Below are 21,966 nucleotides of genomic sequence, written 5' to 3'. Positions count from 1 at the left end.
GTCCTTTTGCAAAACTAACCGCTTCCTTGCTCAGGGACTGAAACCACCTTTGTAAAACTCCACAAGGGGCTGGGCACAGTGGCTCATGCCTGTAATCCCAGCACTTTGGGAGGTTAAGGTGGGCAGACCACAAGGTCAAGAGATTGAGACCATCCTGGCCAACATGGTGAAACCTCGTCTGTACTAAAAACACAAAAATTAGTTGGGCATGGTGGTGCATGCCTGTAATCCCAGCTACTCAGGAGGCTGAGGCAGGAGAACAGCTTGAACCCGGGAGGCGGAGGTTGCAGTGAGCCAAGATCATGCTATTATGGGCCAGTTACCTGGGCGTGAGATGGGTCATGGGGTTACCATACCCCAATCTATATGCTCAACTGCATCCTAAGGAGCAGGGCTTGGAGTTCCACTACTAATTGTCAAAAAGACTAGAAGGACTCAAATGCATCCAACCCTGCAATTCCAGGTCCATAAGTCATTCTATCAGCAGTTTGATCAGCCAGTGCCCAAGCTTCCTCCATCAATCAAAAACTTACTTGCTCAACCAGCTGAAAACACAGCTGGCAGCTTAGGAATTTTCTCATGCTATGTATGTGGAGGAACTAATATGGGGGACCAGTGGCCATGGGAAGCAAAGGAATTAATGCCACAAGATAACTTCACTTCGCCTACCCCTGCCAGTGAACCAACGGCCTCAGCAAGTGTTCAGTTGTTAAAAACCTTCATAATTGGAAAGTACTGTATCACTCGATGGGGAAAGGCTTTCACAGAGGCAGTAGGAGAAACAGCCTGCGTAGGGCAACAGTATTATGATAAGACTAAAAGCAAAACTCTATGGAGAAACACCCAGAATGACTCCTACTTACGAGATCCAAACCCCTTCTCTCGATTCTCTACTCTAAGCCACACTTGGCATCAGCTAGAGGCTCCAAATGCTTGGAAGACTCCCCCTGGCCTATATTGGATCTGTGAAGCATGGACATATCGGCAACTGCCAGCTAAACGGACAGGGGCATGTGTGTTAGGAACAATCAAGCCATCCATCTTTCTGATTCCTCTAAAGCAAGGGGAACTCTTAGGATATCCAGTTTATCATGAAAATAAAAGAACTAGAAGCATAATCACAAAAATAGACACAAATATCAAAAAGGATGTGGACATAGGAAACTGGAAAGATAATGAATGGCCTCCTGAAAGAATCATTAAATATTACGGGCCAGCTACCTGGGCACAAGATGGGTCATGGGGTTACCACACCCCAATCTATATGCTCAACCGCATCATAAGGTTGCAGGCAGTCCTTGAAATTATAACCAATGAAACATCAAGGGCACTAGATTTATTGGCAATACAAGCAACACAAATGAGAAATGCTATATATCAAAATAGATTGGCTTTAGATTACCTCTTAGCCTCAGAGGGAGGAGTATGTGGGAAATTTAATTTAACCAACTGTTGCCTAGAAATTGATGATAATGGCCGAGCTGTCATGGAAATCACAGCTAGAATGTGCAAGTTGGCCCATGTTCCAGTTCAGACTTGGTCCGGGTGGTCCCCGGATTCCTTGTTTGAAGGATGGCTCTCAACCTTTGAAGGATTCAAAACCCTCATTGGTGAGTTCTTGCTTATTCTTGGCATCTGCCTCATCCTCCCTTGCCTTTTACCCCAGTTTATTAGGAGTATTCAGTCAACTATAGAGGCAATAGTAGCCTGACACACTACCGCGTGGTTGTGGCATTAACCAAATATCAGCCACTGCCAGTAGAAGCAGCTCAGCTCCGCAAAGAGGTGGCAAATAGTGGTGCTTTCTATTAACACCTTTATTATAAGAAGCACCAAAGGGGAGAATGGAACAGGAATTAGAAGAAATTAAAGAATGTGTAACCAGAAATTCAGTTGTATGTAAGAAAACCCAATTCTCCCTGAGAAAGAGAAAGAGCTGGAGTCCTTTAAAAATTAACTGCCTGCTTTTCTGTGGCTAGTGAGCCTTATCTCACCTCCTTTCCCAGGCATTGTGAAGACCCTGTTTCTCTAGCTGTGCAGCTGCAAGGTCACTAGGCAGATAAACTCAAGTCGTAAAACATGTTTTTCATTGAAAAGTAAGAAATGATGTGATGCATGTCTCAATTGAGTAACTGTCTTTGTTTCTTGCTTCTGAATTGTGCAAGAAACAATTGGCCTCTCTGATTCCTTTAAAACCCTGCTACAGTGCCACTGCACTCCAGCCTGGCAACAGAGTGAGACGTTGTCTCAAAACAAACAAAAAACTCCACAAGGTTAGAATTATGGTTCAGTAGTCATGTGGCTGGAGGTCACAAGATTTGTAACCTCCTCAATGGCTCCTATAGATAACATCACTATTGTGAAATCTAAGACTGCTGTTTGAAGCACCTTCAGAGCTTGCATTTTAATGGGCTAGTTGGTGCCACCTGGACTGGTAGCCCATACCAAGAAACCAGATCATCTGGACTTGTGACCCCCACCTAGGAACTGACTCAGTGCAAGAAGACAAGCTTTGACTCCCTGTGATTTCACCCCCGGCCCAACAAATCAGCACTCCCCACTCCCTAGCCCCTTGCCCATCAAACTAGTCTCGAAAACCCCTAGCCTCTGAATTCTTGGGGAAGTGGATTTGAGAAATACCTCCTATCCTTCCACTTGGCTGGCCCTGTGGGTTATTAAACTTTTTCTTCTCTGCAGCACTTCTGTTTCAGGGAATTGGCTTTATCTGTGCAGCAGGTAAGAAGAACCTGTTGGGCAGTTACACCCTGACCAGGACAGGCCGTCAGACTCCAGTTCTGACATAAGCAGCATCCTGTCCTCTGCACAGCTCTTTCCTCTCTGTCCCAGGACTTCCCACCCTCCTCAGGCTCTGGGCCTCTGCTCACGGATACCTGTCCCCCACCTCTGGCTACCTCTCTCAGCTAATGACTATGTATTAGGACTCAACTCAGGTGTTGTGTTTGGGAGTTTCTCCTTGAGCTCCTGTGGTGGCTGCCTCCACTGCTCCCTCCTGGCATGTGGCTGTTGTCACTGAGCAACCTGTGGGCAGGGGCTGTCTTTCATCTCTGGAAACTTTGAATCTAGCACAAGGCCTGGCACAAAGAAAGATCCAAAGAAATGACTGCTAAATGGTTGGTCAGATGAGTGAGTGGCTGCATGCACTTCCCTCTTGCAGCATCCTTAGCAGTCTCTCCAAAGTCAAACCAAAATTATTCCTCCTGAAATCTCGTGCGTAGAGCTTCTAACCTGGCTTCAGTGAGCAGGGTTCCTTTCACAACGGCCTCCTCCAGGCTTGCAATGCTTTACCCCTTTAACCCTCCACAGGCCAGCCTGTGACATCTGCATCCCCCTTGGCATCCCTGTGCCTCCCTGGCCTCTGCGCAGTTTGCTGGGGCCCCTGGGGGGTGGGCTCTGAGCAGAAGTGTGGCACTCGTCCCTGAAAATCTGCGTGCAATCCTGCAGCTCTGCAGTCCCACCTGGGTGGGTGGAGTCCTCCACTAAGAGGATAACACCACAAGCTGAAAGCCAGCCAGGTCCCTGAGTCACTGCTTGGAAGCAGGAGCCACCAGACACACAGCAGGCTTTGGGTGAATGAGAACAAAACACAGACGTGCTAAGCCACAGAGATCTGGGGGTCAATCAATTAATTTACTTCAGTAGCATAAACCAGGCCCTCTGGACTGATCTGAAATTCTAAAATAGTGCACTTCATAGGTGCTTGAATAAATGTTGACTGAATAATGGATGTTGAACACTTTTTTCCTTGTCTATAGTCTGTCATATTTTTTACTTCTGTGCTTTCAGAAAAGCATGATGGTATTTTCCTATTTGCTTCTGCCTGCCCAGTTTCTGGGGGCTGTCCTCTCCTGACAGTCAACTTGGACCTGCTCAGACTGCCAGAGCTGATGGGATGTGTCCTGCAGGCCCCTGCCGCTCCCCAAGTTCGCCATAGCCTCTGGTCATCAGGAACATCGTGGTGAGGGTGCTTCACTAACACCGTGGGACAGCCCCATGGGGAGGAGGCCCGTTTCTGCTGCTGTTTCAGGGCCCAGGCTCCTTCCTGTTGTTAGGGCAACTGAAGGAGGCTCCTTGGTGCCTGGACAACCCATGGCGGCCACTGATCCCCGTCTTGGCTCGCGGTGCCCCCTGCTGCTGTGGTGGAGAGGTGAATCGTCACTAACAGCAAACACTGGGGGAGGAAGAGAACACGCCAGGAGGGTGGAAAGCTGAGCATGATGAACTGATGTCACATCAACAAGTAGAAAAAGCAAGAAAAAAACCACAATATCAAGTTCCCATGGATCATCACTTCTGCTGAGTGCATTAGGGCTGATCTGTTGTTGTTTTACGGATTTTCTAAGTCTTCTAAAATGCGTGTGCATTAATATGACGACCATAAGATCTTTTCAAAGCTATATTGTCATTTTGCCACTAACACTCATGCTCACATACACCCGGTGCTCTGGACGTACTAGGCTTGTTTAGTTGCGTGACCATCCCGTTCATCCCTGGGGCCTTTAGGAGGGTGGAGGGTGAGAGGAAGGAGAGGATCAGGAAAATAACTATTGGGTACTAGGCTTAACACCTGGGTGATGAAATAATCTGTAAAATAAACCCCCACAACATGGGCTTACCAATATAACAAACCTACACATATACCCTCAACTTAAAAGTTAAAAAAATAATAATAAAAATCTCAGGCCTGGTGCCATGGCTCACGCCTGTGATCCCAGCACTTTGGGAAGCTGAAGCAAGCAGACTGCTTGAGGTCAGGAGTTCGAGACCAGCCTGGCCAACATGGTGAAACCCCATCTCTACTAAAAATATAAAAAATTAGCCAGGTGTGGTGGTGTGCACCTGTAATCCCAGCTACTCGGGAGGCTGAGGCAGGAGAATCGTTTGAACCTGGGAGGCAGAGGTTGCAGTGAGCTGAGGTTGCGCCAGTGCACTCCAGCCGGGAAAACAGAGAGGGACTCCATCTCAAGAGGTCAGGAGTTCAAGACCAGCCTGGCCAACATGGTGAAATCCCGTCCCTACTAAAAATACAAAAAAATTAGCTGGGGATGGTGGTGGGTGCCTGTAATCCCAGCTACTCAGGAGGCCCAGGCAGGAGAATCTCTTGAACCTTGGAGGTGGAGGTTGCAATGAGCCGAGATCGCACCACTGCCCTCCAGCTGGATGACAGAGTAAGACTCTGTCAAAAAACCAAAAACAAAAACAAAAAAATCTCAGTTTCGCAAGACGAAAAGAGTAAAGAGTTCTGGAGCTGGATGGTGGTGACGGCTGCACAACGTGATGAATGTATTGAATACCGATGAGCTGTGTGCTTAAAATTGGTGAAGATGGTAAACTGTGCTATGTGTATTTTGACACAGTAAAAAAGTGGAGAACAAACACAACAGCAGTGAAGAAAATCTTGCATCAATAAAAACTTGATTTGATTTTGAAAATGTAGATATTGCATGAAATACTTTCCAGGAAAGTTCATCTAATGAAGTGAAACAAAAATGGCAGGTGCTATAATTTGCAAAGCGTCGTAGGAACTGCACGATTGACCTAAGGGAGAATGAAAAACACGGACACAAGAAGGGCCACCAGGTGAATGTGTGTGCTGACCCAAAGGCAATTCCGGAGGGAAAAAGGGATTCACTGAAGGGAGGGAATAGAGGAATTATCAGCCCAATAACTGGACTTTTCTATGGCCTCCAAACGTATTCTCTCTCTAGCAAACCAGATTCACCATCGCTCTTCCACTTCCTCATAAATTAATCTTGCATGTGAAATAACTCAGCTTAAAAGCTCAGTTTATTAGTCCTCGATTTCTGAGCCTTCAGAGGTCCTGGCAGGGACACAGCACTTAATTACCAAGATTTTCTCTCCTTAAGAGCATTTGAGTATCTTAGGCGATGAGCTCTGGATTATTCGTTTATCTTGGTCATTCTCAGCCCTGCAAAAGTGCAGAGTCAGTGTTTAAGAAGCGTTTGCTGGGCGAACAGATGAAGAGGGTGTGTTAAATTTACTGAGTGGTTACTGCGCACCAGGCCCTGGGCTAGCGCTTAATATGACCCCTTACCCAGGCCTCACAGCGGCCCTGGGCGACAGGGAACATGGGTGCTGCTTTGCAGATGATGAGGCGTGTACGGCACAGAGAAGCTAAGTAACTTGATGGAGGCCACACAGCAGGAAGCAAGCAGTAGTCACGCCCACGCATCTGGCTGCAGTGTTGTTGCTCTTAACCACTTACCATCTGTGGCATGAGCTCAACTAAACAATAGTGGACAAAATTCTGACTGCAAGCAGTTGTCAACACAGGGCAAAAATCTGTACATTTCATAATTATGTTCATAAGCGTATGAAGAAACTTTAGCCACAAGCCAACAGTGAGTGTCCACCTCCAGTGGAAATGGAAATAAGTTCTGTCCCACCATCAGAAAAAGGCTCTGTCCACTCTCATTTCCCACATGGGAACCCTTGTGGGGGACATGACTCCAATGCCTCTCATCCCCATGGCCAGCCCCCACTCAGGGCTTCCCCCCGGTGAGGCGGTGGTCTCCCAAGACCAGCACCTCCAGCCAGCCTCTGCCCTGAACTGTGTCCTGACTCATCTTCCTAAACCACAGCTCTGTTCGCCCCACAACCACACTCAAATTCCACTGTTCCTCACTGCCTGGTCAATAACACCTGAAAGCAAGGACCTAGTAAGTAAGGGATTGGCCCTACCCTTCCTTTCGGACCCTGGGAGCCCCATGCTACTTCTGATAGAACACCTGCCTCCTTGCAGACAGGCGGCCTGCTGACCAAGAATGTCGCCTTCTCCATCTGGACCCATGACAGCTTCCAGCCCTCCCTGGCCCCATGCTCCTGCCTCACCGCCCAGGCCACTTGACTTGCTCTCTGCCCGGGGGTTTTGCACAGTTGTTGCTGTACCATAGTTACCTGTGTGAGTGCATTCTGTGCCCTGACAGCTTCCCAAAGACACGGACCATGTCATCATCTTTGGATCATCCCAAAGGTCAACTGAGAGGGAGGGCTATGCATTTGCCTACTCTATAAAGATCTGCCTGTCACCCAGCTGAGACTACTAATGTAAGCTGCTCAAACAGAAATGGGCAGGGAGTCTAACTGGACCCTGTGTTGGAACCAATCTTTAAAAAATAAGGATTTTGTAAGAACTTCCAGTTGCTTTTCTAAATTAGACACAAAACAACCCACCTAATTCTAAACTTGGCCAACATTTCAGCTTTCCACTTTGAACAGATGAAAAGCTGGGAAATGGTATGAACTGTTTCATGAGTTTGCCCCCTGAGTGGACACACGATGTTGGTATACCATCCTGGGGGAATGCAGGTGGCTACGGACATATAATGAAGAAAGAGGTAATTTGAAGTTGGGTCTGGGACTTGGAAATAGATCACATTGTTAGTGGACTATGAAACTTAGACATCTATCCAGGGAAGACCGTAACTGGGGGCCCAATTCCAAAACAGCTAAATTGAAAATACATTTGACAAATGGAACCAACATCGGATATAATTTTCAGTTTAAGAGACTCTCGGGAAGCTACTCCAAGTTGCTAAAAGTTTGGTTTTTCTTCCCACAGATTACTTATCTATAAAACAGTTGTGCAACATTAATTTCCATCTATAGGTAATGGGGAGAAACTGCTTTTCCCTTTATCCATTGCATGTCTGCTGAGTGAGGTGTATTAGAGTTAAGTCCTTGGAGAGTGACTTGTTTTCTTAAAACAGTATAAGTTTGGGCTTGAGCTCCCAGGTCCTTGGAAATAGAAACCTCTCAAGTCTGGTATGGATGACGAGCATTTACCCTGGTTCTCCGTGTTGCTGAAGACCAAGGCAACCACCAAGGCTGCTTGCTATGAGCACGAAGGAGCAAGGAACAAGGAAAGATGCAGGAGATGAGACAGATACAACCAAGAGAAAATACTCCCAGCCCCCAGTTACCCTGAAGTAGGAAAGGTTAGACTGAATTTGCTGCAGCAAGCAACCCTAGTCCTTAAGAACAGAAACCAGCCAGTCTCATGTGCCACTTACCTTGCCCAAAGCTTTTCAAACTCTCTTGGTGTGAGGGGAATATCAAAACCGTACAGTGCATTCTTTATGTCCTGGCGTCGAAGAATGCCATTGCCCTCATTATCGGTTTCTAGAAAATTCTACAACAAAGGAAGACGGTATTTAGGAATATGTGAAATGTATGTACGACAGCAGAAAAGATGTTCAATAGTCAATATCTGGGACAATCCAAAGCATTTGTATCCCCGTCCACCTCCTTAATCACTTTTTAATCTAAGTTCCAGGTATCCTCATCATTCCTGGAAAGAAAGTGATAGAGCAAAATGGAAACAAGAATTAGGTGTTGGAAGCGGGTGGTTTCTGAGTTGCCTCAGGGGTTTGACCTGGATTCTTCTCCTGATCAACAACTTGGGTTCACAAATGATTAGAAATAAGGGCCAACCAGAGCCCAGGAAATGAGATGGAGGATCCTCATCTCAATGATGGTTTGGTTTTAGCCCTCTGGCTGTAAGAGGGGAAATGAGGGACATTAGACTCCAGCTATTATGACAAGATTATATGATACCATTTTTATGGCCCTGAGGGGTACAGAAGGTATTGTCAGGCACGTAAAAGGACCACAGACTTAAATAACAGCTAACACATGTGGTTCTCAGCAATGTCTTCAGTTGTTTCCAAGTAATAGCTCATTTAATCTTCTTCACAACAACACAATGAGGTAGATATAATGGGTACATCTACAGAACTCTCTGCAAGCATGATACTTAATAGTGAAAGAACAAAACATTCCCCTTAAGATCAGGAACAAAGTGAGAATATCTCCATCACCTGCTATTCAACATTATACTGCAGGATCTCAGCCCGTTTATTTGGACAAGAAAAAGGATGAAAGGTGTAATGATAGGACAGGAAGAAATACAATTATTATTATTCACTGACATGATTGTATACATAGGAATACAAAGAATCCACAAATAAATTATTATAAGAGGTGAATTTAGCAAGCAGTCTGGATTCTATATCAACAGGCAAAATCAATCACAGTTTTTATATATCAGACACGGAAAGTGAAATTTTAAAAGATAACATTTACAAAAGGCATCAAAAATCCAAAGGCCTAGGAATAAATCTGTGATATCTGAGAAATGCCTTTATACAGAAAAGTATAAAACTTTACTGAAAGATATTGAAGAAGATCAAAATAAATGGAGAGACACTATGTTCATGAATTAGAAAACTCAAATATAATAGTAAAGGTGTCATTTTCTTTGTGGAACTTGACAAAGCGATTCAAAACTCTTGAAGAACAAGGTAGAGGGAGTTGCCTACCAATTAATTAAGATGTATCATTAAGTTATAGCGACGACCAAGATGTGATGTAGGTGCTAGCACAGACAAATTTATCAGTGGAACAGAATGAGGAGGTCAGCAGCACCCGCGGGCCATGATGTAGGCAGTGGTGATTCTCAGATCGGCCAGGGGAAAGGGAACTTCGCAATGACCAGTGCTGGGACAGCGGGACTTCCATATGGAGGAAATGAGATGGGGTCCCTGCCTCTCAACACTTGGGAAACATCTAGTCCGGATTTCAAGACCTGAATGTGAAAGTTGAAACTGTCAAGCTCCTATAAGAGAGTGTGAGAGAATATCTTCATGACTCCCGGGTAGAATTCTTAAATAAGACCCAAAGAGAGATGTTAGTAAATTTGACTACATTAAAAAGAACTTATATTTATCAAAAGACACCATATAAAAAAGGTAAGAACACAGAATACACACTGAGAGATAATAGTTGCACCACATGTCACTTACAAAAGAGCAGGATCCACAGAGCAGTGTACACTATGACCACAGTCACAGTTTCTGCTGACCGATAAGAAAAAGACAAACCAGCATGTAGACTTAAAATCTCAAGCAAGCACTTCACAATCGAGGAAACCTGACCAATGAATGACCAAGTGAAGATACTCAATCTCACTAATAACTAACAAAATGCCAATCAAATCTGCAATGAGATTCTATTACATATCCACTAGAGCAGAAAGAACTAGGAAGTCTGATGGTATCAAGTGCTACAGGGTTGAGCGGTTTTGACAAAGTCAAAGATATTTACTATCTGGGTCTTTACAGAAAAAGTGTGCTGGCTCCTAGTCTAAGATATTGGCAATATTCTTTTCCTTCACCTGAATGGTGGTTACATGGTGACTACTTTAAACTTATTTAAACTATACATAGGCATTTTATATACTTCATAGTAGAGTCATAACTTTAAAAAAAAACAACTATGCTTTAAAAACAATTGAGTCTGTAGGATTTCAGAGTCCCTTTAAAAACACATAGCAGGTCTGGCATGTAAGAAACTTGGAAGTTACCACTCTGTCCCAACAACAAGTAAAAATATGGCCAAATTGGAAAATCAACCACTCTTCTTAAATCATAAGAGAAGTGAAGTTACAGGCCAAATCACTGTCCCTAAAACTGGAGAGACAGACAGGTGAATACAGAGAATCATAACTTACTGGGACAGACACCCATAAGCAGAAAACTTTACAGGAACTTATGCCAGAAAGATAGAAGTGAAGGGAATAATTCCTAACTCATTCTATGAGACCAGTATTGCCCTAATACCAAAACCAGACAAAGATATTACAAGTAAGGAAAACTGCACACCATTATCTCTCATGAGAGATAATGTCATTGATAGTTCAACAGGAATAGCATTGAATCTGTAAATTGCTTTGGACAGTATGGTCTCAAGCTGAGAGCAAAATTAGGAATATAATCCCATTCACAATTGCTACAAAAAGAACAAAATACCTTGGAATATAGCTAATCATGGAAGTGAAAGTTCTCTACAATAAGAATTACAAAACACTGCTCAAAGAAGTGATGACACAAACAAATGGAAAAACATTCCATGCTCATGGATTAGAAGAATCAATATCATTAAAATGACCATACTGTACAAAGCAATTTACAGATTCAAGGCTATTCCTGTCGAACTACCAATGACATTCTTTATAGAACTAGAAAAAGCTATTTTAAAATTCATATGGGACTAGGCGTGGTGGCTCATGCCTATAATCCCAGAACCTTGGGAGGCTGAGGCAGGCAGATCGCTTGAGCCTAGGAGTTCAAGACAAGTCTGGGCAACATGGCAAAACCCTGTCTCTATGAAAATTACAAAAAATTAGCTGAGTGTGGTGGCACATGTCTGTGGTCCCAACTATTTGGGAGGCTAAGGTGGAAGGATGGCTTGAGCCTGGTAGGCAGAGGTTACAGTGAGCCAAGATCACGCCACTGCACTCCAGTCTGGGTGACAGAGTGAGACTCTGTCTCAAAATAAAATAAAATAAAATAAAATTCATATGGAACCAAAAAAGAGTCTAAATAGCCAAGGCAATCCTAAGCAAAATGAATAAAGCTGGAGGCATCAAGTTACCCAATTAAACTATACTATAGGACTACAGTAACCAAACAGTATGGTACTGGTACAAAAACAGACACATAGAACAGTGGAACAGAATAGAGAGTCCAGAAATAAGACTGCACACCTACAACCATCTGATCTTCAACAAAGCTGACAAAAACCAGTAATGGAGAAAGGACTCCCTATTCAATAAATGGTGCTGGGATAACTGGTTAGCCAAATGCAGAAGATTGAAACTGGGCCCCTTCCTTATAACAAATACCCCTTCCTCATAATAGAAAATAAACTCAAGATGGATAAAAGATTTAAATCTCAAACTCAAAACTATGAAAACCCTGAAAGACAACCTAAGCAATACCATTCTGGACATAGGAACCAACAAAGATTTTATGACGAAAGCAAAATTGACAAATGGGATCTAATTAGATTTGACAGCTTCTGCACAGCAAAACTATCAATAAAGAGACAACCTACAGAATGTGAGGAAAATTTGCAAACTATGCATCTAACAAAGGTCTAACATCCAGCATCTATAAGGAACTTAAACAACCCCATTGAAAAGTGGGCAAAGAACATGCCAGATACTTTTCAAAAGAAGAAATATATGTGGCCAACAAGCACATGAAAAAAAGCTCATCAGCGGTCACTACAGAAATGCAAATCAAAACCACAATGAGATACCATCTCATACCAGTCAGAATGGCTACTACTAAAAAGTCAGCCGGGCATAGTGGGTCACACCTGTAATCTCAGCACTTTGGGAGGCAGAGGCAGGTGGATCACCTGAGGTCAGGAGTTTGAGACCAGCCTGGCCAACATGGTGAAACCCCATCTCTACTAGAAACACAAAAAAATTACCCGGGTGTGGTGGCATGCACCTGTAGTCTCAGCTACTCGGGAGGCTGAAGCATGAGGATCACTTGAACCCGGGCAGCGGAGGTTGCATTGAGCCTACATCACACCACTGCACTCCAGCCTGGGTGACAGAGCGAGACTCAATCTCAATTTTTTTAAAAAAGTAAAAGAATAACAGATGCTGGCAAAGTCGCAGAGAAAAGGGAATGCTTATACACTGTTGTATGCCACTGTCGGTGGCAGTGTAAATTAGTCCAGCCATTGTGGAAAACAGTGTGGCGATTCCTCAAAGAGCTACCATTCAACCCTGCGATCCCATTACTGGGTATATTACCCAAAGAAAGAGAAATCATTCTAAATATGTAAATATAAATATATTTATATAACATAAATATATTACTATCATATATAAATATTTTATATCATATATTTATATAACATAAATATTTTATATCAATATCATTTATTTATGTAACTTAAATATATGATATTAATATATATTTAGATAACAAATATAGGATACATTTATTAGACTTATTAGATAACAAATATATGATATTAATATCATATATTTATATAAGGCAAATATAAAGATACATGACAGGTATGTTCACTGCAGTAATATTCATGATAGCAAAGACATGGAATCAACCTAAATGCCCATGAACGGTAGACTGGATAAAGAAACTGTGGAATATATACATCATGGAATACTACAAAGTCATACAAAAGAATGAGATCATGTCCTCTGTAGGAACATGAATGGAGCTGGAGGCTAACATTCTTTGAAAACTAATGCAGGAACAGAAAACCAAATACCGCATGTTCTCACTTACAACTGGGAGCTAAATGGTGAGAACATATTGACACAAAGAAGGGAACAATAGGCACTGAGACCTACTTAAGGGTGGAGGGGGAGAAGAGAGGGAAGATTTGGAAAGATAACTATTGAGTATTAAGCTTAGTACCTGGGTGACAAAATAATCTGTATGACAAACCCTCATGGCATGAATTTACTTATATAACAAACCTGCACACGTATCCCTGAACCTAAAATAAAAGTTAAAGAAAACTACAATACCATTTACATTAGCACCCCCCAAAATGAAATACTTAGGTATAAATCCAATAAAACATTAGCCAGGAATGGTGGTGTGCACCTGTTATCCCAGCTACTTGGGAGGCTGAGGTAGCAGGACCACTTGAGGCCAGGAATTCCAAACCGGCCTGGTCTTATTTACAAGAGCTCTTATATGCAAGAGCTATATAATGAAAACTACAAAACTCTGATGAGAAATGTTTTATGTTTGCAAAACCTAAATAGAGATATTCCATGTTTATGGATAGGAAGGCTCAATAGCATCAAATATAGGTTCAATTAAATCCCAATCAAAATCCCAGCAGATTGTTTTGTAGAGATCCATAAACTTACTCTGGTTTATATGGAGATGCAAAAACTTAGAATAGCCAACACAATACTGCAAAAAAAAAAAAAAAAAAAAAAAAAAAAAAACTTGGAGAACTGACACTACCTGATGTCAAGATTTACTATAAAGCTACAGTAATCATGACAGTGATATTGGTTAAAGAAAAGACAAGTAGAGCAGGGGAACACAATAGAGAGTCCAGAAACAGACCCACATAATCAACATATCCGTGACAAAGGGGCAAAAGCAATTCAACAGAGCAAAGGCAGTCTTTTCAACAAACGGTGCAGGAACAATTGGACATCCACCTTCAAATAAATGAATCTAGACACAGACCTTATACCCTTCACAAAAATTAACTCAAATGGATTACAAACCTAACTGTAAGATACAAAACTATAAAACTCTTGTAAGACAACATAGGAGAAAATTTAGATGACCGTGAGTTTGGCAGTGACTTGTTAGATATAATCCAAGAAAGAAAGAATTCATGAGCTGGGCTTCATTAAAATTAAAAATATCTGCTCTGCAAAAGACACTGTCATGAAAATGAAAGACAAGCCACAGACTGGGAGAAAATATGCACGAAAGATATATCTGATAAAGGACTCTCAAAACCCAAGAAGAAGAAGAAAAGAAACAGTCCAATTAAAAAATGGGCCCAAAACTTAACAGATACATCACTAAAGTATATACGGAAAGATGGCAAATAAGCATAAGAAAAGATGCTCCATATCATATATCATCAGAAACATGCAAATTAAACAGCAATGAGATACCACTACACCCCTATTAGAATGGCCAAAATCTAGAACACTGACAACACTAAATGCTAGTGAGGATGTGGAGCAACAGGAACTCTCATTCCACGGCTTGACCGCAGAAACCAAGGCCTTGCCAACCCACCTGTCACTCACTCTCCAACAGTGTTTATCACTATTTTTTTCACAGCACTGATCTGCTTTGTTGCTCATTGACTGTCACCTCCACTGGTGTGTGATCTCCATGAGATGGGATCAGACTGACCGTGGTTACCACTACATCCCAGTGCATTACTGGTGCACAATACGTGCTGAATAAATCCAAGCAGGGAAGGATGAAGCTGGAAAGGGCCCTGGAATTGGCCCTCAGGAGTCCCTGGGGTCCACAGAGAGCAGCAGCAGCAGATGAGGGCCAGGAGGCTGGTCTGACCGTCCTGAGAGGGCAGACTGCAGGACGGGAGGAGAAAGAGACCAGGAGAAGATTGGCAACTGGGAGTGTGGAGGAGGGAAGAGAGAGTCTAGGGTCAGCTGAGAGACAAGGCTGGCTGGAGAGTAAAGGGTCTCATCTCTTTTTAAGTCAGACCCAAGTGAGAGGAAGGTTAAAGAGAAGTTGGTAGAAAAGGTGTGGAGGATGATGCCAAATAGTGCACCCTGCTTTCTTCTCAGCTGGTGTTCACTGGGTCAGGTGCAGTTTCTAGTGCAGACCCTGCCCTGAACCCCTGAACTTGGAGGGCCGCTCTGAAAGTGGGCCACACAGAGCTCCAGTTTGTGTGATTGGTTGGCGTGGGCCAGCGCAGACAGTTCACTCCATAGAGGGCACAATAGAGACAGTCGACTCTATGGAGCCCACAGCACAGACAGTCCACTCTGTGGCGCCCGCGGCACAGACAGTCCACTCTGTGGAGCCCGCGGCACAGACAGTCCACTCTATAGAGCCACAGCACAGACAGTCCACTCTGTGGAGCCCGCGGCACTGACAGTCCACTCTGTGGAGCCCGCGGCACTGACAGTCCACTCTGTGGAGCCCGCGGCACTGACAGTCCACTCTGTGGAGCCCGCGGCACAGACAGTCCACTCTGTGGAGCCCGCGGCACAGACAGTCCACTCTGTGGAGCCCGCGGCACTGACAGTCCACTCTATAGAGCCACAGCACAGACAGTCCACTCTGTGGAGCCCGTGGCACAGACAGTCCACTCTATAGAGCCACAGCACAGACAGTCCACTCTGTGGAGCCCGCGGCACTGACAGTCCACTCTGTGGAGCCCGCGGCACTGACAGTCCACTCTGAGCGGGACAGGAGGCTGGGTAGAGACAGTCCCAAGAGGTCAGCAGCACTTCAAAGACAAACCTTCGTTTTGGGCATAGGCCAAGAAAGAGCAAACACAGAAAGAAAATGACCAAATGAAACGAAGTGGAGATATTTTTCAAAATAATATGAAAATATTTCCATAATGCAGTTTAAAAAATACTTATTAGAGGGAAGCTATTGCCTTCTTGTTGCATTATAAAGTGGTGATCTCACAGCCTAGATTTCAGGACAAACTCGGTTTTGCACGTGCAGTTCTATTATCCTGTAGGTCTGGCTGTCATTGGCCCTGTTGGATTAGACAGCCCCATCTCAATACCATCATCACAGTTTACATGATTACACATGGAGGGTATCTGCCTTGTACATGTGCTTCTATAATTTTGGCAAGACAGGAAGAAACAGCTCTTTAAAATTTATGTTTATGTTGTATAAAATTAAGTACAACAGCATCTTATACTTTTCACATATTAGGTTGGTGAAAAGAAATTGTGGTTTTTCCGTTAAAGTAATGGCCAAAACCGTGATGACTTTTGCACCAGCCGAATACATTTTTAACTCATATCAAGCCTGAAGTAACGCCAGGAATTTCTGCTCATGTAACTCCAACAATTCCTTATCTTTCTAAACCTCACTTGACCTTGAATGTGAGAATTTAGTTTGAAAAAATCTTTTAAGAATAGCAGGAGTCCCCACACTGGGTATACAGAGTTGTTTTCCCATCTTAGCAGCTGGATCTGAACAGCTTCATCATCCCAGTGATCTTGAAACATTGAAATAGATTTTTCTTTCCTTTTAAGGAAATAATCATTTTCTTACCTTAGACAAGTCTGACCATCTGTTTTTTGCTTTGGTAACAAGATACTGATGAGCCTGTTCACAAGCTAGTTCTGAATCCGCGACCTTCTGTTTTGGTCTTAAAAGAAAAAAAAAATAATAAATAACTGTGTTTAAATTTAATGGGTTCATTAATCTCCCAAGGGGTTTCCCTACCTCCCCTGTTTGTTTCAAGGATACCATTAAAGTCTGTTATTTCACATCTGGTTTAACTTAATTCTTAAAATACAGTCTTATTTCTCCAGCTGCATGTCAGGGAAGTCTTCTTAAATTGTGTAAGTCCTTGTTTATTTTCAGATAAATGCTATTCAACTTTTTTTTTTCAGCACACAAAACAAACAGGGCTCATTTATTCTCAGAAGGGGGAAAACACAATATAACATTAAGTGTCTTGGGAGGAAAACAGCTAAAAACTTTTATTTCTGAATTTGCAAGTTGGAGAGATAATGGAGACTACAGGAAATGGTTGAGAAACACTGGGGGAACTTCTCAGCTCATTTTCCAAGGTGAGGCTTGTAGGATTTAAAGATAGGGCTGGGCGTGCTGGCTCACGCCTGTAATCCCAGCACTTTGGGAGGTCAAGGCGGGTGGATGACTTGAGGTCAAGAGTTCGAGATCAGCCTGACCAACATGGTGAAACCCCGCCTCTACTAAAAAGACAAAAATGAGCTGGACATGGTAGAAACATGCCTGTAATCCCAGCTACTCGAGAGGCTGAGGCAGGAGCACTGCTTGAACCTGGGAGGTGGAGTTGGCAGTGAGCTGAGATTGTGCCATTGCACTGCAGTCTGGGGAAGAGTGCGAGACTCCATCTCAAAAATAAAAATAAATAAAAAGGATCAAAATTCTGTCATATTTACTCACAGGATGGACACTTAAAAAAAGACCCTGTGCTCACAGATCCCTGCTAGGCCACAGTAAAGCACAATAAAGGCTGAGGCTGGAGGGGCTGGGATGCCCTGGATCTTTCCACGCACTAGAACAAATTAGGAATGGAGGAAAATGTGTAAAGCCCGTGTGCACACCCGCCCTGGCGCCTGGCCAGTGTAAACTGCAGTCACTGTGATTTTCCTTCTCCACCTGACTCTCCCTGCCCTTGACAGTGCTGTCTCTCCCCACTCTCTTTTGAGAGGTCATCTCTTCCGATGTCCCCAACTACAGCCTTGACGCTGCTTGCCTATGAGTCTGCGCCACCAGTACTACACCCTCACCTGCTTTTCTGTGCCATCTTTCTCCAACTGCCTACCGGACTCTGCAGAATCATGGAATTTCGAGGGTGGAAAGGGATCCAAACTCAACCAGCCAATCCCCTCTCACTACTTGACCACGTAAGGCTTTGGAAGATTGATGGAATTATGTTGCATTTTTACAATTTTTGCTTAAAAGGACCGTAAGTCCTAATGATGTCTATTGCCCTGCCTTCACGTTTAGACTCCTCCTAAATCCCACCTGCACCAGAGGACTCACCTGAGCCTCCCCAAAGTGCTGTCAGAGAGCCTACGAGGGGCATGTGCTATCTCAGCAAAGTCAGCGGATCCCAGTTGATTTCACTGTCGAAACGCATACCCAAACAGCCCTAGGCCCCCTGCTTTCCACACCCTGATTTCTTTTCCAGGTTATAAGGCTTGATTATTTCCTTAATTATCCATGAGCAAACCAATGAATCCTACTGCTTTTCCATCTATTTTCCCCTTTCTCATTTCACATACTTGTCCCTCTCGAGAGATCAGGAGGTTTTCCGGTGGTTACTTAATTCCTTTCCTATTGCCCAGCTTGTTAAATCTTGACAATCAGTCAGATCCAGCCTTCCTGCCTATCAGCCAGCTCCTCAGTCACAGATTCATAGGAACAGTCGCTATGTGCTGCTCTAGGCCCTACAGACACAATGACTAGCAACGCGGACAGAGTCCACATTCCCAAGGAGCTTACACTGTGATGCAGAAACTTACAACAAACACATAAGAAAAATAAGTAACTCGGCCGGGCGCAGTGGCTCATGCCTGTAATCCCAGCACTTTGAGAGGCTGAGGTGGGCAAATCACGAGGTCAGGAGTTCGAGACCAGACTGGCCAACATGGTGAAACCCCGTCTCTACTAAAAATACAAAAATTAGCTGGGCGTGGTGGTGCAGGCCTATAATCCCAGCTACTTGGGAGGTTGAGACAGAAGAATCACTGGAATCTGGGAGGCGAAGTTTGCAGTGAGCTGAGATCATGCCACTGTACTCCAGTCTGGGTGACAGAGTGAGACTCCATCTCAAAAAAAAGAAAGGAGAGAGAGAGAGAGAGAAAAGAGAAGAGAAGAGAAGAGAAAGAAAAGAAAAGAAAAGACAAGAAAAGAAGAAAAGAAAAGAAAAGAAAAGAAAAGAAAAGAAAAGAAAGAGACTCAGATAACTTCAGATACTGCATGGGACCCAGAATGATGGGGCGGGGATGATTTCGTCAGGAAGACCAGGGAGCGGCTCTTCGACAGCTGCGTGAAGACCTCAGGGAACACACTCCAGGCAGTACCAGGGTCTTGGGAGGTGCTTCCGGTCCCAGTTAGGATGGAGTAGGCACACTTCACCCTTTCTCTCCTTCTTACGACAACCCAACATCCTACACAGAATACAAAATGCAACTATCTGAGGACACTAAAAGGTAAATAATAAGAGGCTGATGGAAAGAGAAATAAAAACTTGAAGAATGACAAAGTTATGAGTTTCATGGGGCTTTCCTCCCATGTTCCCAGCTTAAGAGTCAAGAGCAGTCCTAACTCTGGAACTGTGCAGCAGATGTGAACAGAAAAAGGTCCAAAAGAAAGGCTGACTTTCTGACCAAAGAGCTAGGACAGGATGGAGGGCCTCTTCAGGAGACAGTGGCAGGAATTCCCGTTTTTGTCTCTGTTTACTCTCCCAGCCCAATTCTGAGATTGCACTTTTGTAGTGGTGCTCATGATAGCAGTGGCCAAAACGTTAAAATTTTCTCTAACTAGAAAAAATGAGAAAAAGGGTCCCTGTGATTCAAGGAATGTTGGGAAATCCATGTTAATTTTCTCTCTCTCTCTTTTTTTTTTCCCTCTCACTAGGGCCCTGAAGGTGACCCTCATCATGAGACATGCATAGCAACACAGATAGGCTAAAACCTAAGATTTTCTAGCCAGAAGATGCAGAAAAGTAGCCCTTGGAGGCTACAGAGTGTGGGAGAGATCATAGAGAAGAGTGAGCTAGAGGAAGGGACATCTGTGCAGGAAGTTCCAGGTTCACCTCTGATGTGTGCAGGTGTGGAACTGACCCCAAGCAGCATAGCAACAGGCTTTGAGAACATGATTACTGTGTAGTTAAGACTGACCTCTGGCTGGTGCACACGTGGGTTTCCCTGAAGAGTGCTGTGATGACTTTGGAAACAAAATTGACATTAAAACCACAGAAGACATGTTAGGACTTGCAGTCTAAAACCAACTAGACTGATTGCCTGCTAAAAGAATGACCACAAAAAAACCCAACACACTACAGAGGATTTTAACAGAACCAGAGTGTCATAACAAAACAGTTAAAATATCTAGGATACAGTCCAAAGTGATATAAAAAACCAGAAAAATCTCAATAATGCTCAAGGTAAAAGACAACTGACATCAACTGCAAGATGAACTAGACGTTGAAATTATCAGATTGTAAAGCAGCTATTATATTCATGGAGTAAGAGCAAACATACTTGAAAGAAAGAAGAAGGAAAAAGGAAATAACCAAAATACAGTAACTGAAACGACATTCACTGGATTGACTCAGCGGCAGAATGGAATGACAGAGGAGTCAGCAAACTTGAAAACTCAGAAATAGAAATCTCTCAAACTGAACAAAAGAGAAAATAAAAATAACATAGTCTCAGAGATACAAAACCTGTGATACAAAACCAAAAGGTCTAAGCTTCATGTCATTGAGGTATCAAAAGGAGAAGAAAAAGATGGGTACAGAAAAAGTATTTTTAAAAATAATAGCTGAAAACACCACAAATTTGGCACAAAACATAAATTTACAGATTTAAGAAGCTCAGTAAATCCAAAAAGAGATAAATAATAATAATAAAAAAGGAACAAACAAAAACCACCAAAAAACCCATGGTCAAACAAATCAAATCTCAATTTGATTTATACTCAATTGTCTGGAAAACTAAAGATTAAAAAAAATATATCTAAAGTAGTGTGAATGGCCTGGTACAGTGGCTCATGCCTGTGATCCAAGCACTTTGGGAGCCTGAGATGGGAGGATTGCTTGAACTCAGGAGTTCGAGACCAGCATGGGCAACATGGCAAGATCCTGTCTCTAGAAAAAATACAAAATGTAGGCATGATGGTGCTCACCTGTGATTGCAGCTACTTGGGAGGCTGAGGTGGATCACTTGGACCTGGGAGGTCAAGGTTGCAGTGAGCTGTGATCGCACCGCTGCACTCCAGTCTAGGTGACAGAGTGAGAGACCTAGTTAAAAAAAAGAAAAGAGAAGAAAAGAGAAGAGAAGAAAAGAAGCCTGGGGAAAATGGCATATTAAAAATGAGAAAATGGAATATTTGCATACTTCTTGCCACAGATTATGGAGGCCATAAGACCATGGAACAACATTTTTAAAGTGCTGGAACAAAAGAATTGTCAACCCCAAACTCTATATCCAGCAAAAATATCTTTCAAGAATAAAGAGTAATTAAAGATATTATAAATTGAACAAAACTAAGACAATTTGTCTCCAACAGACCTGCTCTAAAAGATGTCCTATAGGAAGTTATTTAGGGGAAGAAGAATGATAGCTGAGAGAAACTTAGAACTTCAGAAAGAGAAGAATAGTAACAGAAGTGGTAAATACCTAGGAAATTCACATTTTTTTCTCAGAGTTTAAAATACATGAAGCATAAATTAATAGTACTAGAAAAAGAAATAGACAAACTCAAAAGTATTGCTGGAGACTTCAACACTCTTCTCTTAGTAATTGATAGAATAAGGAGACAGAAAATAATCAAGAATATAGAAGACCTGAACAACACTAATAACCAACTTGATCTGACATTTACAGAACACTCCACCCAACAGCACCAGAATACACATTATTTTCAAGTATACACAGAATATTTACCAAGACAGACCATATCCAGGGTCATAAAACAAATCTTGACTAATTAAAAAGAATTAATATCACACAAGATATGTTCTCTGACCACAACAGAATTAAATTATAATCAATAACAGAACAATATTTAAACACTATGCAATTTTTTTTTTTTGAGACAGAGTCTCACTCTGTCACCCAGGCTGGAGTGCAGTGGTGCAACCTCGGCTCACTGCAACCTCCACCTC

At 43.1% G+C, this 21,966-nt stretch overlaps 1 protein-coding gene across 5 annotated transcripts in view; it reads right to left on the bottom strand.

Moving 5' to 3' along the window:
- Positions 1–21,966, bottom strand: part of EFCAB6 (EF-hand calcium binding domain 6) — a 315,225-nt gene that overhangs the window by 87,066 nt on the left and 206,193 nt on the right. For all 5 annotated transcript variants that reach the window (XM_007976025.3, XM_038007346.2, XM_073006632.1 and 2 more), the window contains 2 exons: positions 16,629–16,725; positions 8,052–8,170 (listed from right to left, as the gene is read on the bottom strand). In XM_007976025.3, coding sequence (XP_007974216.3) covers positions 8,052–8,170; positions 16,629–16,725 — 216 coding nt within the window. The remainder of the gene's footprint in view (positions 1–8,051; positions 8,171–16,628; positions 16,726–21,966) is intronic.

The sequence above is a fragment of the Chlorocebus sabaeus genome, chromosome 19, assembly GCF_047675955.1.
Source record: "Chlorocebus sabaeus isolate Y175 chromosome 19, mChlSab1.0.hap1, whole genome shotgun sequence".
Classification (NCBI taxonomy): Eukaryota; Metazoa; Chordata; class Mammalia; order Primates; family Cercopithecidae; genus Chlorocebus; species Chlorocebus sabaeus.
Note: the sequence above shows the minus strand (reverse complement) of the source record. Positions and strands in the feature narration are given on the sequence as shown.